The 18,612-nt window shown below is 38.7% G+C and overlaps 2 protein-coding genes across 3 annotated transcripts; both read right to left on the bottom strand.

Moving 5' to 3' along the window:
• Positions 1-916: 916 nt before the first annotated feature.
• Positions 917-15,662, bottom strand: smad10a (SMAD family member 10a). 2 transcript variants are annotated; one of them, XM_079485255.1, is made up of 12 exons: positions 15,318-15,662; positions 13,317-13,562; positions 9,558-9,732; positions 9,410-9,433; positions 8,848-9,066; positions 8,539-8,745; positions 8,265-8,360; positions 8,105-8,158; positions 7,821-8,004; positions 5,022-5,190; positions 3,052-3,190; positions 917-2,556 (listed from the first exon to the last, which is right to left on the bottom strand). In XM_079485255.1, the coding sequence occupies exons 2-12, from the start codon at positions 13,551-13,553 to the stop codon at positions 2,345-2,347; spliced, it is 1,716 nt and encodes a 571-aa protein (XP_079341381.1). In that variant the 5' UTR covers positions 13,554-13,562; positions 15,318-15,662; the 3' UTR covers positions 917-2,344. The 2 variants fall into 2 exon arrangements, with proteins under 2 accessions (XP_079341381.1, XP_079341380.1); XM_079485254.1 differs by having other exon boundaries at positions 7,821-8,034; positions 15,318-15,509.
• A 1,452-nt stretch (positions 15,663-17,114) lies between these two features.
• Positions 17,115-18,366, bottom strand: snapin (SNAP associated protein). The gene is made up of 4 exons (XM_079484100.1): positions 18,189-18,366; positions 17,953-17,999; positions 17,687-17,805; positions 17,115-17,563 (listed from the first exon to the last, which is right to left on the bottom strand). The coding sequence occupies exons 1-4, from the start codon at positions 18,302-18,304 to the stop codon at positions 17,456-17,458; spliced, it is 390 nt and encodes a 129-aa protein (XP_079340226.1). The 5' UTR covers positions 18,305-18,366; the 3' UTR covers positions 17,115-17,455.
• Between the last annotated feature and the right edge of the window lie 246 nt (positions 18,367-18,612).

The following is an 18,612-nucleotide window of genomic DNA, read 5'->3' as shown; positions in this document are numbered from 1 at the left end:
ACATTTTATCATGGGAAGGTAGCAAATTATATTGTTTGAAGTTTAGATCTTCTACCCGTTTACAAATATTTTAGTATATGGGACTGATTGAGACAGAGAACCTGATTGATTCTCAGCATGCCACAACAGTTGGAAAAATGTGGCTATATAATATACTTGCTATATATTATAAAAAATGATTTGCTGGGCAAGATAACAGTAAATGCTGAAGCTGATTAACTGGTGTTGGCAAAAAACATAGGTTGTAATTTGTTAGTTGGTGCAATAAGACTCTACAATCGGTCCTCTTCAAGACATGCCTCCTTTTGGTTTTGGTTAAAGTATGAGGTGAACATGAGGTCCGGAAAATACATTTCAAGAAAAATCAACCGGGTTCATGTTACATTATCATGAGGTATTCTGGCTTTGGTGAATTACACCACATGGCAAATGATTTTGGTTACAAACACCAAACTGCGTCATCACAAGTACTAATACCACCATTTTAAAGCTGAACAACTCAAGCTTTTGCTTTGCTTTTTTTTATATGAAAATAAACAAGCTGGAAGGCTATTGTAAGTATGAATAATAAGAAGCTTGAGTAGTAACAGGCAGAAATAGCCAAGTTATGTCCACATGTAGAGAAGCACAACACAAGCACAGAGATGACAATGATTTAGATTGAACAGTTTGTTTTCATCTGCTTTAGGACACGTTTCACCTCTGTCTCTCTGAGGCAGGATTTCATCACTGTCTTTTAATGTAGACAGTCTTTTGAACACTTCTTGAAGTGGTCGGTGCAGACATCGAAGCTCTGAGGCATTTTGATGCCACGAAAGCCACAGATTTCTAAATATGTTCAAATGTTTTCTATCTTTGATAGCGTGAGTGTGTGTGTGTGTCAAACCAGAGTGTAGAAAAGCTCAACAGAAGGCTTCTGGAAGTAAAAATCCCATTTATTGTCTTCAAAGACAAGATTATGTAGAACAATGGTTTTGGAATGTATTGTTGTCTCTGAAATTACTTGCAATATTTAGGGAATAGTTAATTGCCTCCTAAGATATATTAAGTATTATCTAAATAATTTTAAACCAATTTTTTACATTATACTGTTGTTCTTGGTTGGTTTTGTCAAAAGTCTTTGAACAATCTGAAAAAATACTTCCAGAAACCACACCGCAGAAAAAGTGAGCGGTCATTGTTGTACTTTATTATATGATCAGATACTGACCCTATAAAATAATAAGCATTTTCTCCAAGTATTGCAAAACAATTAGGCTCTGATATTCATATTATAACTGCATGATGTGCAAAGCTAGAAAGGCATATGAACAATAAAGCTATTTCCCTGAACATAATTCTCAATTAACCCTGTGTAAACTTGCATTCGTTATTAGACCTGTAGCACTAACATATATCTACATCTAATTTGAGATGGTGAATCCCATAAAAATGTCAAGGACATGTACAGGTCATATTTAACCCAATAATGAATCGAAGCAATAAGAAATTAAATTTAGCCCAAAAATGTATATATAATGTATATGTATGTATTTTTTTTACGGTTGTGTGGTGTTTGTTGGACCACAGACAAATATCCCCAATCATCATTACTGTAATGTAAAAAATAAGTATTCCTATTGCTAATGTGAAAAAAAACATCATTTTTATTTATAGTATTTGTTATATTAAATTATGCTGATTTATACTAAATTAAAAGATTGCATCCAAGTGATTTATTTTCTGGAAAGAATCTAATAAAAATATAAAACAAATAAAAGTAATGCATGGACACATCACAGTAATTAGAATTTGAAGATATTCGAGTCATAAAAAAGGCTTATTTTAAGTGCAAAAGCTAATATCTTATTTTTATTTTAAGGTTTTATGTGACCTGGACATCATATTTATGAGATTCACCAAAACTGAAAAGCATTTCACTATATAGTAACAAAAAGCGAAGAAATATCTTTTGAAGACATTAATCTTATTGAATTTGGTGTGGTGTTTTGTGTTTTCACTGGGATTCTAATGACTGATAAAAGTGCAAACCTAATTATACGGAAGTTAGCGTAGGGGCTTTCCTGATTTTGCCAAGTGAGAGATGTCCTTGGGTCATCAGACCCTGGGACAACATCAGATTTGAGGGATAAGTTTAAAGTTCATGTGAAGTTTAAGCTTACAAACAGGGCTTGTACACCATTGTGTCACCCTCTGACTTTAGGAATAATTTAGGGTTTGTGGTGTGTAAAGGCTTTTTTAACAAAAATGTTGTCCCAGGGTCAACATATGCACGCCTACAGTAGTGAGTACAGTATCTATTGTGAGTGTTTGCGGAGGTGTGTACTATTCCCTCTCACTGCTTTCAGATAGCTGGTCCGGGGTCTGCTAGTGGCATAGTGTGCAGCACTTCGTCAAGCAGTTGCAATGCACGGTGCAAATGGACCTCCACCCAGCAGGGGGTGTGTTTTATACTTTGCCGAGGGTAATCTGGCCCCCAGCCCTTCACAAAGCTTAGCCGCAGGATGCACAGCCTCCTGAGATCATCCACACCGATCCCTGCAGCTGCTGAGAGGCCTAGAAAAAAAACATTTTGAGATTAATAAACCTCTCAACTGTTTTATTTTGACATTTGCAAAACACAATATGCTCACGTCTATTTATAATATATTTCCATTTTTGCCTCGCACTTTTAATAAAAAAGTTTAATATACTATGAAAAACATATTAGACCCTTAAACCTTCTCCCTAGTCAAAAAGGTAATATGCTGCAATGCTTCTTTAGCTTGCAAAGCCAAGAAATGAGTGACTTATATTCTGTTCCAAACTATTCTGATTTTAACACTTTATGTGGCACATTTAGGTGCAGTGTGTCTTGTGAACCTATTGCAATGTTGTTCACACTTTGCAAAGAGGGCGTTAAAGAATGCAACATGGTCATACAAAATTAAATTGGGAGTGTTTCGTGTAAGAGACCCGGACTAACATTTAAAGGACTTTTTAAATCACCAAACTAATGTCAATGTGTAGTTTGATGAAAATGAGAATCATTTCATGTTTAAAGGCACTTACTGACTGCAGGGGCGATTCCACCAACGCTTCCTGGTCCTGGAATATTTCCTGCCACCGCTGCGGCCTGTGCGGCTGCTGCTGCCTGTGCCGTGGCTGCCTGCTGTTGCATCTGCCTGTGGCACTGCCTGAGGTCAAACACCTGAATAAACAAAACAACAATTTTTCCGCATTTTATGTGACAAACAAGTCCCCCTGTGGTGAAAAGTTTTAAATGTTGTTTATATGTCTATGTGGTGTTTTAATAATTTTTAAAGCCAGAGAGACATAAAAAATTGCAATGCCTATTTTTTCATGAAATATTGCAGCGTTTATTGTAAATAATTTATCAATGTGGGTCATTCTCTTTTAAAATATAGTGTGACCTCATTATCTTTACTTAAAACTTGGGACTTGGGAGGAGCATCTGTTAACTCCTTCCCTTCAACCGTCAGTCTGCTGCCAGTACCATTTCAAAATGCAACAGCTGTTTTTATACAGCCAATCAAATCGCAGAGAAGCAGAAACCCACGCCCACTATTTTTCTTATTCAAAGAGTTTGTTTGCACATGACGTCAACACTGCAGGAAGTGCCGATGGTGGGCAGCAATAGATTTTCTCCATAGGAATTCACTGTAACAAACTCAAAATGCCTGTGTTTTGCATCGTTGTTGACTGTTCAAATCGATCAAACCATGAAAGGTGTGTGGCAAAAGTTGATGTTCACGAAGGGGTAAAATGCGAGTATCGACTGAGAAACGGTCGGGATGAGTGGTCAAAAATGCTTAACAAGATTTAGCGTACCTAAACAAGGACCAGGTGAGTCCAAATGTATCAAGAACCTTGTCATGAACACTAGCTGCAAAGATCGAGTCCTGATTGAACGGATAAAGTGATAAATCTTGCGTTAAGCATTTCTCCCCCGTATAAGTCCATTATAATGAAACAGCTTAACGTAACGAAACAACGACCACGTAAAAACTAATTTCGATTAAACCTTAATTGTAATTAACACTAGCTGATGTTAAAAGAACAAGCACTTATTCCAGGGATAAGAATCTCACATTAGACTTATTCTTATTCTTAAAGCTCATTATGAAACCACATAACGTGGCTCAAGGCAGCCAGCAACAAACTGTGAACATAAAACCTTTCTGTTATCATGTTTATATTTGACATCAGTGATAAACAAAATGTATTTATAATGGTTTTCCATGGTTGTTCTTTTGGTATGTTAAGCTGTTTCCTTATAATGGACTGTTCTGGACTGAAGAAACCAGAGATCGCTTACTTTATCCATTTAATAAGAGCTTGTTCTTATTTGTTTAACGGAAGCTAGTGTTTATTACAAGTATGGTTTGACCGAAATTTGGATTGTTGTTCAGGTCGTTAAACATAGGTACTTTGAGTTTGTGATAGCGAATTCCTATGGAAGGAAAATCACTTGCTACCCTCGATAAAATCGTCACATATTATAATCAATTTTCACCCGGCTCACGGTGAATCATTACATTCCTAGTTATCTATGGCTCAAATCTGACGTGATTGGTACGTAAGGATGCCGCAAATACTCGGCAGTGAAACGATCGCTGCTAGTTCAGCTCTGCTTTTGCAACACAAGCACTCTCTGCTTACGCGTTGAATGAGGCATCTATTTACCTATAATCAATGGTTGGAGCTTACATGACTGAATAGAGGCGGGGACTAATTAGCAAATTCATGAATCCTTATACACTAAATATAGCAAGTGTGGGAGTTACATTAAAGTCATTTTAAGGCATTAAGTAATTATTATCACAGAAAAAACTAATACTTAAAGATGAATTTGAAGAGATAAAATTATCGAATGCAGTAGGACTATAAAACAACAGTGGACGAGAAGATGCTCACACTATAAATCGACAGGAAACTAAAATACACACACATCTATAAAATGCTATTTATTGTCTGTCAAGTCTACCATTAACCATTACACTCTGCAGGTTGTCACTGACCTTAATGTAGGCCCCTGGGTAGATTTTGTGCACGGCGTCTCCAGGTGCTCTACCCGCCTCTCTGTCCAGGTAGTAGCTCTGCACGAAGACGGCGTGATCACTCATGCAGCGCATCCACACGTCACCCTCTCCACGACACTCCAGCTGCACACCTTTACCTATATGCAGTCTGGAGACCAGGAGATCAGCAAATTGAAATCAGTTATATGAACCAGTTATAATATCAGAAGCATAATCTTGGGCATAACATTTGGTCTATTTGTTTAATTTTCGTTTACCGTGGTGTCGAGAAATGTTCTGGCACAGTACCTGTATGTCTTTTTAGTGTTGTGTTTATATGCAAATATGAAACCTGTGAAAATCATTTAAATCTAAGAAAGGCCTCATATTACATGCACACCTGCACAGAGAGATTTCCAGGCCTTCTCACATGTCAGTATGGCGCGCGTTCACGAGGACACTTCTTTGTCTTGTTCTTGGAAGAGAGCACTTTGAGGCATGCGTATTAGGTTTGTGCGGCGAATGGTTGTTGCCCCTATTGTACACCGGCGCTCTGACTCACAATGCGGAAGACGCACGAGATGAAGAAGTGCTTTCATGAACGTGCGCCATACACTGACAAGACAGAGGAGAACATATTGATTAAAGTCAGTATTTTGGTCTGTTATTCACACATAAAGAATTCTCGTCTCTTAAAAATATTCAACTGAGCCAATATGGGCTTTGTGGACCTTGGCAAAAACTGACACCATGATGTCTATGAGGAGGCCTGGAAAGCTCTCGGATGACACCTAAATATCTTCATTTGTGGTCTGAAGACACCAGAGGTTCTCTAAACATGTTTAACGTCATATGGGTGAGTAAAAAATCCCACATAGTTGATTTTTGGGTGAACTTCCACTTTAAGCTATATACTGTAGTTTTTTAAGCTAATAAAATGAAATATATTGACTTCTGTCAATTTTGAACCAACTCATGAAAAGTTTATTTCTCTGCTCTGTTGTTGCTCCTTGCAAATAATTTACTGACATGGTCATCAGAAAATATATGAATATAAGATATAAATGCACATTCCAATCATCAGTAAAGCTAACAATTGACCTAGTTCAATCAACAAACTCAAGAATATTGATAGTCTTTCTATCTACCATCTAAACACCTTCCACGTCAGGCTTACTTTTTTTACTGGTAACTTGCAGCCAATGACATTGCATGCTCTTCTCACACTATCAGAGCTCTAACAATCGCCCACTTCATACTCACACCGCCAACTATCATCTATATGTGTTTACTGGACTAACATACTATGTGACTAACAGTGCATGATCACTGTAGCGTGAGTGTATTCATACTTGCTCTGCTCAGCAGGCAGCTGTGTTAGCAGATCTTGTCTCACCAAATGTCATGACCATTAACATATTCAAATGTGTCGTGATTGAATCTAATATTGTCAACAAATTCCTTCTGAATATATTGTAAATATTTTATATATTGCATAACCCTAACAACCACACATTGATATATATACACTGTGTATAGTCCTAAAGGATTATTAGGAACACCTGTCCAATTTCTCATTAATGCAATTATCTAATCAACTAATCACATGGCAGTTGCTTCAATGCATTTAGGGGTGTGGTCCTGGTCAAGACAATCTCCTGAACTCCAAACTGAATGTCAGAATGGGTAGGAAAGGTGATTTAAGCAATTTTGAGCGTGGCGTGGTTGTTGGGGCCAGACCGGCCGCTCTGAGTAGTTCACAATCTGCTCAGGTACTGGGATTTTCACGCACAACCATTTCTAGGGTTTACAAAGAATGGTGTGAAAAGGGAAAAACATCCAGTATGCGGCAGTCCTGTGGGCAAAAATGCCTTGTTGATGCTAGAGGTCAGAGGAGAATGGGCCGACTGATTCAAGCTGATAGAAGAGCAACTTTGACTGAAATATCCACTCGTTACAACCGAGGTATGCAGCAAAGCATTTGTGAAGCCACAACACGCACAACCTTGAGGCGGATGGGCTACAAAAACAGAAGACCCCACCGGGTACCACTCATCTCCACTACAAAAAGGAAAAAGAGGCTACAATTTGCACGAGCTCACCAAAATTGGACAGTTGAAGACTGGAAAAATGTTGCCTGGTCTGATGAGTCTCGACTTCTGTTGAGACATTCAGATGGTAGAGTCAGAATGTGGCGTAAACAGAATAAGAACATGGATCCATCATGTCTTGTTACCACTGTGCAGGCTGGTGGTGTAAGGGTGTGGGGGATGTTTTCTTGTCACACTTTAGGCCCCTTATTGCCAATCGGGCATCGTTTAAATGCCACGGCCTGCCTGAGCATTGTTTCTGACCATGTCCATCACTTTATGACCACCATGTACCCATCTTCTGATGGCTTCTTCCAGCAGGATAATGCACCATGTTCGAATCATTTCAAATTGGTTTCTTGAACATGACAATGAGTTCACTGTACTAAAATGGCCCCCACAGTCACCAGATCTCAACCCAATAGAGCATCTTTGGGATGTGGTGGAACGGGAGCTTCGTGCCCTGGATGTGCATCCCACAAATCTCCATCAACTGCAAGATGCTATCCTATAAAAATGGGCCAACATGTCTAAAGAATTCTTTCAGCACCTTGTTGAATCAATGCCACGTAGAATTAAGGCAGTTCTGAAGGCGAAAGGGGGTCAAACACAGTATTAGTATGGTGTTCCTAATAATCCTTTAGGTGAGTGTACATTATACTACTGTAAAGTGCTGGCTAAAACAGTTAACAGAATGTGGCACATATACCTGGCCCGTTCACTGGCGTCTGTGCGGTGTACATTACTAAGCTGACCCAGGCAGAATCGGTCACCTCCTGATGGGTCCACATACCCATCAATCGTCACCACTGGACAGCTGGAAAGGACTTTAAACATCTCCCCCACCTGGACATCCATCTCAAAGTATGATATGGAACACCAAAATTCAGGACCTATGGATGCATCACAGGAATATGTAACAGCTACTCATATTAATAAAACTTAATATAAGGTGTATATTTTTGTTAAGTTATGTTTATTTAAAGCATAAACCTGGATGGTTGGACACTGGAGGGGGGAAAGATGCTGTGCTGTGATGCTGAGACCCTGACAGAGTAAAAGTAAAGTTCTTAATCAAATGAGTTCTTTATAAAATAATTATATATTTGGATGCATGTGTGAGAATAATGTTAATGTTTTTTTGCAAACGTACAGAAGTGAGGGTGATGCAGAGGCGGCTGATGACCACGCCCGTTTTGCTGGGGTCCTACAGGAGTGTAGGAGGCTGTGCTGCTGCCTGTCCAGGTTGCTGCAACAATTTAAAGATTAGATGAGCCAATGAGATTCTGTGTGGGTGGGACTAAACAGGAATAAAACAAAATGTGTTGCAGCTTGTTTGAACAGAAGCTCAGATTAGCGGCATTTATTACTTGTTGAGTCGCGCTTGGTTAGGTTAAGATTTTGTCATATAACAGCAAATCACTCACTGTGAAAGGAACCCTGTGTTTGAGAGTGTTTGGAGCTGTTATAGCCATTCTGGTTGGGTGGAGGCTGGGGTGGGACAGGGGTCTGTGGGGGTCCGTGTGTGGGGGTGGAGGGTGGAGGTGTGGGGGTCATGACCTGACCCTGAGGAGATGCAATCTGTAACAGGCCTTCACCATGGCCTCCCTGCATTGCCATCATAGAGCTAGAAGCTAAATAGGAAGAAGTGTACAAAGATCTTTTAAAATGAGCAAATAGTTGCGATGCTTAGAGCTGAACAATTCAACACCCCACAGTCCTATGTTTGTGCTTACCAGTAGGGGAGAGGGGCATATTGGAGTAAAGGGCAACTGGTGGGGGGGCACGTGTAGGTTCTGGGGGCATTTGGAGAGGAGGAAGTGGCTGGCCGTAGTGGTCTGGAGGAGGGAGCTTCATCGCCCCCTGGTGGTCCTGCTGGGGAGGAAGACATGGGGGAACATCCATCTGAATGCAGTCATGGCTGTACTCTTCTTTTATCAGTCTGCCAGAAGGACCTAGACAGCAGTCAGAGAAATTCAAACTTTGAAATGACATTTTAAATCGACAATATCAAGTTTATTTTAGGACCTCTGTGATTTTTGCATAAGTTCATGAATGTGAGTATTATATTCTAACTTCAAAGTTTGATTTCAACCATTGATTTCACTATGATTTTAATCTTTGTCATGGCCTTATTAAATACTGTGCCAGTCAATAATAAAGATATCAAGGTTATAGTTTCAAATAATGTGGGATGATTTTCCGATAAACTAGTAGAAAAACGACTGAAATACAAATTGATAACAAGTATGTTACAGTATCAGTTTATGTAAAGATAACATGGCATGCAGAACTCACCTGTGTTTTGAAGACTAAGACCAACTTGAGGAGTTTGAATAATGCAAAAAAAACAGAGAGAAAACTATGTTACAAATTATTTATAAGGTCATTAGACAGAAAAAAACTGTGAGTTCAAAAACACTTGCAAAAAGGACAGCAGGCTTACCAATACCGGGGGACACTACTCGCTCATAATGGTACGGGTTGACACAGACATTATCATATTTGAGGTCAAATGCGTACTGGCAGAATTTCACATGTTTCAGCTCATTTTTGTGCAGGTCTGGCCAACGCCACAACCGTGCGTAGATAACGTGAGGAAAACCCTTACGGCCTGCAACCTACAGACAAACAGAGATGAGAAAAGAACAGAGAGGGAAGGAAAAAAGTTACACAAAGGTATTAGAAAGCAAAGTGGATTCAGGCTCTGGGTTTTTCCAACTATTATAGAATGAGAATGTATTGAAAGTTTGTGTTTTTTCATACAATTATCCTGTGACAACAAGAGATAGATAACCTATCGCTTGATCTGTGTCCTGTTGCCCATTTTGTTTTTCACCCAGTTAAGTTTGCGTTTAGTTTGAGGAAACTCTGTGTTTTCCAGCTTTGAACAGAAAAGGACAATATAAAAGAGGAGAAGGGGTCCAAAACTGACACAAGCCAAGGTAAAACTCACTCCTGAACACTTCAGTCAAAGTTCTGCTTAGAATACGTCACACAAGAAGGGTTGGACTTGAGCAGCTACCTGTCAGGAATACAGTAACCAAAATAAAAATAAGGTCACGTGCTGGACGTGCTAATGATATGATAATCCTTTGTAGATTAACACAAGAGAGGCGTAAAACTACTGTCCAGTGAAGGGATGAATCCAGCTGTTTTTGCCATTTAAGTGTCCAGACTGACAGAAGACAGAAATGTTGTGGAAGAGGGCTGGTCACTTAATGCTGGGGCTCTTAAAAAAATCTTATCATATTTCCCTGTGGTGTGATGTGTGTTAGAGTCAATGAACCTGATCGGAAGAACATTGGATCCGCCCCGACCGCAAATCTTAAATATTCAACATGTTGAATTTTTACGATCAGAAATCCTGATGTGTGGGGGAAATCCAGAAGACAAAACCACAATAGCTGTTGATTGACACATGGAAGAAAACTATAACCAATCAGAAACCAGCTGACAGAAATATAACCCTTTTCGTTATTGTGTCAAATTTCTGTCCAAAGCATTACAAACAGTATCATCGCAATTACGAATAATTTCCATAAAAACCAGGCTATGTGCAAGTGACCGTAGTGGTTGGAGTCCGAGTATACGGAAGCTTTAAGGTGGAACAGAAAAAATAGGTCCAGTGGAGCTAGTGGAGCCAGTAGACTCTTTCGGGTGATAATGTCAGCAGCTACTTCTTTTTACAAAACTGTATTAATTTTCTTTTTTAATTACTGTGAAAACATAAATACCACAATATTTGAGTTGCAATAAAATTATATCTAGTGCTGTGCCACCTTAAATGCTTTAGACGATGCTGCTTGAGCAATTTCTCAACGATGAATAATATTTTTTAAATTTAAGGTTATATGTAAACATTTGTTTATATTGAACACATATATAGTAAACAAAGCTTACAGTGCAATAATAAATAACTCATTCTGAAGTCTCAGAATCTGCGAGATTTCCTGTATACACAGTCAGGACTGTTTTTGAAAATCTCTTGGTGTGCGCTGTGCTGTCTGCGTCCCAATACAGCGCACCACACATTATTGGAGCAAAATGATTAAATCTAGGATTTTTTCTCCTCATGTTTGTGGTCTCTCAGCATTGAAAACACTTATAAAATTAAAAAAAATTATATTTTGGTGAGGCCCCAGCATTAATTGCTTCTATAGCATACTGTGAGATATGATACAACATTTTATACAGTAGAGATGTTTCAGTCCTTGTTCAGACAGCAGCTATTAAAAAATGCATTTACTGGACATTAAAAGGGGCTCTAGTTGAAAGGAAATAAAAACAATCTATATACAGGGTACGTATGAACCATGGTCCATGACACTGCAACACCTGGTTTCAGATAAAAAATGTGTTTGTATGTTGTAGGGGGCTTCTTTTCCAGGGAATACAGCATCATTTTGTTTGGGGAATGATGGATACAAGACCTGCACAGTGGTCAGAGAGACTTTAAGGCATTCCTCTTGCAGACTTTTCCTGACACTCAGGGTTAAAGTTATCCTAACACAATGAAGCCTCCTAAAATAGATCATTACAGCCAAATTCGCCTGTAGCGTGTTAATGTATCATCTGCAGAGAAGGCGATCCTTGAATTCACTGCAACAAGCTCTTGCTTATGCACACTTTGAGTTGCTATGTAGAGTGTTCTAATGTAAGAATTTATGAGTTTCCATTTTAGTAGGATGAGGCTATAAATGCCACCTATAAAGACATCAGGCAGCTCACTATTTTTTGACACGTACAGCTATGATATCCTCACCCCAGCAGTTCAGTTCCATACCTTAAGATGCCCTCCTTACACCCACACAGTGTTGCTTTTATTCCCATGTCCTGAATATCATTACACCTTGTGAATAAAAAAATAGAATGTACTATCTACAACCAGTGCTTCCACACACAGAGAGGAAAAAAATAGACGCCCTTAAGTTAACCCGGCCCCTTTCCTGTTTTTTAGACAAAACAACCTTTACAGCCACCCCTTTACCCCTCCCTCCAAATCTGCTCATACAAAGGGTGGGGAACCTCCTACTCTGTATACTATAAACCATCACTTTTTACATTGAAGCTGTTGAGGTTTACAGTCAAAAGCCTTGTGATGAATGTCTCTATTTATAGCTGCTGCCAATCATCTATGTATCCATGGATAGCGATGCTAAGTGCAGGAAGTTAATAGCATTGCTTAAAACTTCAACTGCATCTTATTTTCCACACAAAAGCAGTGTGTTCAAATATGTACAACGTGAATGTGATTACTTATTTACACACACTTGAATTATTACAGGATTCACAGACAGAGATCTGGATGTTTCTTATTTGTGTAAACAGTTTAGGAAAACACACCTTATAAAGGACGTTTTTCTAGACCGGTCATATAGCTGATATTGTTATAAAGAGTTCATGATGGTCAAAATCAGTAAATCGTGAAAATCAAAGGAACAGTTGTTTTCATATTACTTCAGAAAAGAAAAAAGTGTGTATTATTCACTGAGAAGACTGTCATTAAACTTTGAAACCAACAGAAGGGAAATCATTTCAGCTTTCTGGCCAAGCCAAGTGGTAAACATTTAAACTGCCTAAATACCAAACGATTAATCAAACTATCTACTGTATCGATAGTGTTGTATCACACTGTGAAACTCGCAAAGATGCATGCTCGCACATCTAACTATGAAACCAATGAAATGCCTTTGCCAGTGTTTATAGCTATCAAACCTCATGAATCATCAAATTGTCAGCATACAAACTTCAACCCAAGTCTGTATAAGCACAACAACACAGAGACCATTTACCCATCCATAGCTGCCCGTTGCTACAAAATTGGCAGATTCTGTAGCCATCTTTAAAAATCGTCTAAAACACATCAAAACCGGACCCATTAATACACTCTTCTATTTCTTGTCTACTTTTTCTTTCCTAAAACAAAATTGGTACTTAGTTGGTACACTGTGATAGGCTTACTGAGACCTGTTTTATTGCACTTATGCATTGTTGTCATAGTCGTTGCTTCTGTTGATTATCCCATTTGTAAATCACTTTGGATAAAGTGTCTGCTAAATGACTAAATGTAAATGACATAAAATCATATACTCAGTCAGCACTAACATTCAGAGGAATAAGTAAATCCAGAAATATTTTAGCAATTCACTGCTTAGAATATAAAAACAAAAGTTCAGTGTCAATCACTATAACTTTAATTCACCTGTAGGCGTCCATCAAGCGTCCTCTGGATGGTCACACATTTGCTGGGATGGACTCCATTGGTGGTGATTGCAGTGATGAGGGAGTCCAGCTCATCCTTCTTCTCCTTCAGTTTTTTCACAAGGCTCTCGATGGCGCGTTTGGCAAAGCCCTCATTTTCGCCGCCCTGTCTGTGGCACATGAGGCTGTGTACGATGCTGAGGCAGGCATCATTACTGTTGGGAGGGTTCACCGACATCCTGATGCTCTGACAGATGGGTAAACAGAATAGAAGCATCAACACACGTCTTAGTCAAGCATAATACACACAGTATGCTAACACACAATATGGTACTGTATTCATGCTTCATGCAAATTAAAAGTAGAATCTCTGTGTGGAAAGTAGTCATTCGAATTAAAACCCTGTTACCAGGCCCGGTACTAGGCTGGCTCGACTGGGGGGCAATCATATATTATGGTTGGTTGGGCATAGTTCATTACTTGCGTAATCTTTACATTTTTCTTAATATTAAATTGACAGATTTAATGGAAGTATTCAATAATAAGGATACCATTTTTTATTATTTTAATTGTCAGCTGGATATTTTTGGACCCAAGAAAAGTCTAGCCAACCAAAATCACCATATTATTTTTGACAAATCACAGTGGACACATCTTAACTTGCTTTATCCATTAAATCTAGTGTCTGTTTCTTGTCTATCATTGCATACAAAACAAGTCGTCCCACTCCACAAAAAGTTAGACTACACCCAGTTTGTATATATCCCCCTATGAATGGCTTGATTGGCTTCCATAAGCTAAACATTCTTTGGCTGCCAATTTAACCATAAGATGAGTAGAACTTCATGGCGTTGGTCATGAAGGAGCGCAGCCTGACATATTGCTAGTGCACACTTGGAAGTTTTTCTACAGTGCAGTGGTAATTGAGAAGTGACAGATTCTGACACTTCAGATCTCTGAGCATCATCCACACTAATCTGGGGGAACCTCTCTGAGACACTTTTTATCAGACTTCCCTCTCCATGTCTGTGCAAGTGCATCCATATTCAACATGCAGCAATACGCAGAGCATCAGATGAAAATTGGAAAGGCAGAAAATACAATGATATTGGACGAAATAGACAGTTTTTATCTTGGAGTAAAAAATAAAAGGTCTAACCGAAATACATGCAGTTTTCAGCTCTTAAGATTAAACGGTAGACTGTGTGTATTACTCTGTTATTACATCATGTGCTGGAGTAAAGCATGGCCTGGTTTAATAAGACAAACATTTAGATCCCACGATGATGAAACTCAAACTCAACATTTTCTGGTCTTAAAACCTAGATCTTAATATTTCACACCAGAATGTTTAATATGCAAGAAATAACAATAGGCCTAATTTAACAAGACTAAGTAAGGAAAAAACAAGGGTTAAATAGCACAGAAACCCATCTAAGACATTCCACATGTTCAATAACATTAATGCTGTTAATATAAATTAAATGACATAATGTCACACAAAGTTAAAGCCAATTCAAACTGTTGATGTCTCTGCAGGCGAACAAACGCGGCGAGCCCATATATGGCCGCGTGACGTCACCAGGTCCGCCGTCTAAACATTTCACGAGCTCGTGCTGAATATATGCTAAGCTGAATTGACGTGCAAATGTTCATGGGTTGCTATTTGCTAGTCAAATCAACAAAATCAAGGTCGAGTTAAAAGCCTTTTGATCGTGAACTTGATGTGTGTGGATGGGGAGTGGGGGGTGCACAATGTCAGCGTCTCCAAACAGTATTGAAACGGTAGACAGTTATGATATATTTCAAAGCTTAGACAAGGGCAGCGTGAGAGTTATTACGACACAGACAGACACACCTTTGACGTAATTTGATGTTTTCAGAAACAATCATATACCATAAGACCTAAAGCCGAACCTCCGGTCCCACTCATAACCAGATCTCGACTGGTGCAACGTGCATTTAAAAATTGTTGAAATAAATGCAAATGTAAAATACTCACACATCAGTCGGATTGTTAGAGAATTCAGACGTCGGTTTTTTGAACAAGGACGAAGGGGTTGATATGTGTGTCCCCTTCCCCCTCCAACCTCTATTGCGAGACTATCGGAGTCGATACGGGACTATCAGGCTCGCTGTCTCCGTCCGCGCATCCTGCCCGCTCCCCCGAAGCCTCTCTCCTCGCTCTCGGTATAATAACAAAAGCGGGTAGACATTGTGCGCGTGAGCGTCTCGCCCTGTTCTGGCCAATAGAGACTCGAGTCTCAGAAGAACTGCGAACCTCAGCCAATCAGGGCGCAGGTCTCACGGCTGGGCCCCCAGGCCGAGGTCTGTCTGGGTCGCGTCTGGATTGACATATCGGCGCGACTGTTTTTTTAAGGTGGCGCCGCCTTGATTACTCCGCCCCATATCAACCTACTCGACTGTCCAGCCCCGCCCCCTTTATGCCCGCTCGTTCCCATCGATGATTGAAATTTACAACAGCCAGTGACGGCTACGTTTTAACTGCCATTACAGGGCCGCGTGTAATGCTTCGGTCTATTTGAGGCCCGGATTCACACAGACATAGTTTAGCCTAAGACAGGACTGTGCCTTAGTTGAATTAAGATATGTCACTTATGAAAATGCATAAGAAGAATACATTATTGGGCAAGTTATACGCAGTTAAGACAGGTCACATATTCATTTGATTCTGGGACTAGCCTTATAATTAGTTTTTTAAGGCCTGGTTGTCTTATTCTGATCGAGTAAATAAAGGCACGAAAAATGAGGGCAGCATTGGGGTCTGAAAGACATTGAACATTTTCAGGATTAAAACAATTATTGAAAAAAGTAGCGAACGTATCAAACATAAGCAGATTTGAACACTGGCTGTGTTGTGTTTATTACGCCCATTCAAACACATTCAATGCATAGACCACCATGCAATGCAAATATTTCAGTTATGTACCATTTTTAAATTTCTTTAGTTTTAGTTTTGTCACTGCTGTTTGTTCTCAAATGCATTTTCTCAAAAGCTGCCTTTAATTCTTTCAAATAAAATAACTACAATACAATTTGAATTTAAAGATAACAATTTCCCCCAAATAACATCATTATGACTTATACAGATACAAAACTGAATGCATACTTATTAGCAACAGAGGCTCACAATCATATTCACATTTAAAATAATGGGATATTACAAAAGTCACAATTGTAACATTTCAATCCATCCGATAAAGGCCTTCAAACAACTCCTTCGCTCGCGTTGTTGTAGTGAAGTGAAATCCAAAATCTGTCTTTAATCTCTCATCAACAAAGTGACTTTTTAGGAGGCCCCTCATATGATTCCAACTTCCTCTTAAACAGATTCCCTCCCTTGACCTTTCACCTGTCCTGAAATCTTTTCCAACTCTCTCTCTTTCAGATAAAACAAGAGGTCACCTTCAACTGCCCTTTCTCCTCTCCTATTACAAAGCATTCCCTATTTACATAAGAAATGTATATACCTAGGATTTGACTACTGATTTAATTATAATGCAATGGAATGTCATGGATGCCTGCAGAAGTTAATTTTTTCCTTTAAAAGGCATATTAACAGACCTCATTTTAATTAATATGTGACTTGCAACATCAACCTATATAATGATTAAGGTTATGATTATAAACTAAAGAATAGAAATATCAGTTGGAGGTATACTGTACAGTATAATATATGTATATATATATATATATATATATAAATAATGTACATATATATATATATATATATATATATATATATATATATAAATAATGTACAGTTAAAAATTCTACAAATGTACTATTGAAATATATAATACATAAGCGGCAGAAAATAACTGGAAAAAGGTGCAGACAGAGACCGCAGACTCCTTCAGTACTGATAAATTACCATAAATATTTCAACTCTTAATCAATCCTTTCATAAACATCACATTTCCGCAAGGAAAGAAATCCATATATTATATAAAATGCTGTCACTGATTTCTTAACACTTAAACCCATACAGCATCGATATAGTAGGGTGTTGTTGGAGCCATAGCTTAGTGCTTTTCAACAATGCAGGAAAGATTCTGCAATTTTACAGAAACATCCATGGCAATGAAGAAAGATTCCTAGTTTTTGAGATTTTGGGCATCACGGTTTGCTGGGAGAACGTGGAGGAAATGCTCCAGATGCCTCAAGCATGGTCTTCCTGCGTGCTGTCTCCTTAGCAACATTATGGTTCAGCCTTCGCAAACGTTCCTTTTAATGTATCAAGAGGATAAAATAGAAAAAGTACAGTAAGCCATATACATGTATACATAAATTGTATGGCTGATAAATGCTTTAGATGCAATGCATTAGTTCCAGCAGTAGATAAATTACCTGTGCATTTTGAAGTATATTGTTGACAAGTACCACTCTTCGCCTTGCATTAAGAAGTTTTTTAACATACGGGTCTAAATCAAGTGCCACCTTCTGGTGTTCATTGATCCTACACAACTCTGAAAAGAAGCGTGCACAAGTTAAAAGAGATGACACAGTAGCCGTAAATCCTAATCTAATAAAATGAATATACTTAACAGCTTATACAGAGTCATTTGAATATATGATTAGTTAAATTGCTACATAATTGTGTCAAACTCTCTTACCGGTTGCCAAATTGTCAATATGTTCTCGAAGTTCTACTTGACTTTCCCTGTGGAGATGATAATAAATTAAGTATAAACATAATTTTAATAAATTGCAAATAACGTTGTTAAAAGCATGTCACAAGTCACAACAGTCACGAGACCTGTCATGTTGACAATCATTAGCCAGTTAGCAAACACATTCTCTTATTTTAAAACTATAACAAGCATAAGATACGAATCCTATAAAAGAATACCTGACTGAATGCACGTGTAAGTCAAGCTGCTGCACTGCTGGTTTTAAGAGATCCATCAAGCCTCCCGCAAGAGCATCTTTTCCTGATGGAGTCTCAACCACCGCTAACGCTGCCATCTTTACAGTGCGCCTTCAACGAGAGCAGCGAAAGTCAAGACAGACTCTGAAGACATATATATCAAGTGTGCGGGAAAACGTGCTGTATGATTGTTTGAAAATCAGCGATTGTCTAGCGTAAATCCTGCGTCACACATTAGTGACGTATCAAATGGCGCATGCGTACTCAAGAATGCTGAGCACACTGAATGCAAATATGTAATGTATGTAAATATATAAACAAAACCATGTATACTTTATAGGACTTTCAAACGTAAACACATGTTTAAAAATTGTTGCATATTGTGAATGTTAAATACTCCCTCGTT

The sequence above is a fragment of the Barbatula barbatula genome (genome assembly GCF_947034865.1).
Source record: "Barbatula barbatula genome assembly, chromosome: 21".
Classification (NCBI taxonomy): Eukaryota; Metazoa; Chordata; class Actinopteri; order Cypriniformes; family Nemacheilidae; genus Barbatula; species Barbatula barbatula.
Note: the sequence above shows the minus strand (reverse complement) of the source record. Positions and strands in the feature narration are given on the sequence as shown.

Coding starts and splice junctions, on each gene's coding strand:
- smad10a (XM_079485254.1), bottom strand. CDS start 13,553: ATGTCGGTGAACCCTCCCAACAGTAATGATGCCTGCCTCAGCATCGTA. Junction 9,434..9,557: donor AGTAGTGTCCCCCGGTATTG/GTAAGCCTGCTG, acceptor AAACTCCTCAAG/TTGGTCTTAGTCTTCAAAAC. Junction 9,067..9,409: donor TCTTAGTCTTCAAAACACAG/GTGAGTTCTGCA, acceptor ACTGCTGTCTAG/GTCCTTCTGGCAGACTGATA.
- snapin (XM_079484100.1), bottom strand. CDS start 18,304: ATGGCAGCGTTAGCGGTGGTTGAGACTCCATCAGGAAAAGATGCTCTT. Junction 17,806..17,952: donor TATTGACAATTTGGCAACCG/GTAAGAGAGTTT, acceptor GCTTCTTTTCAG/AGTTGTGTAGGATCAATGAA. Junction 17,564..17,686: donor ATATACTTCAAAATGCACAG/GTAATTTATCTA, acceptor ATACATTAAAAG/GAACGTTTGCGAAGGCTGAA.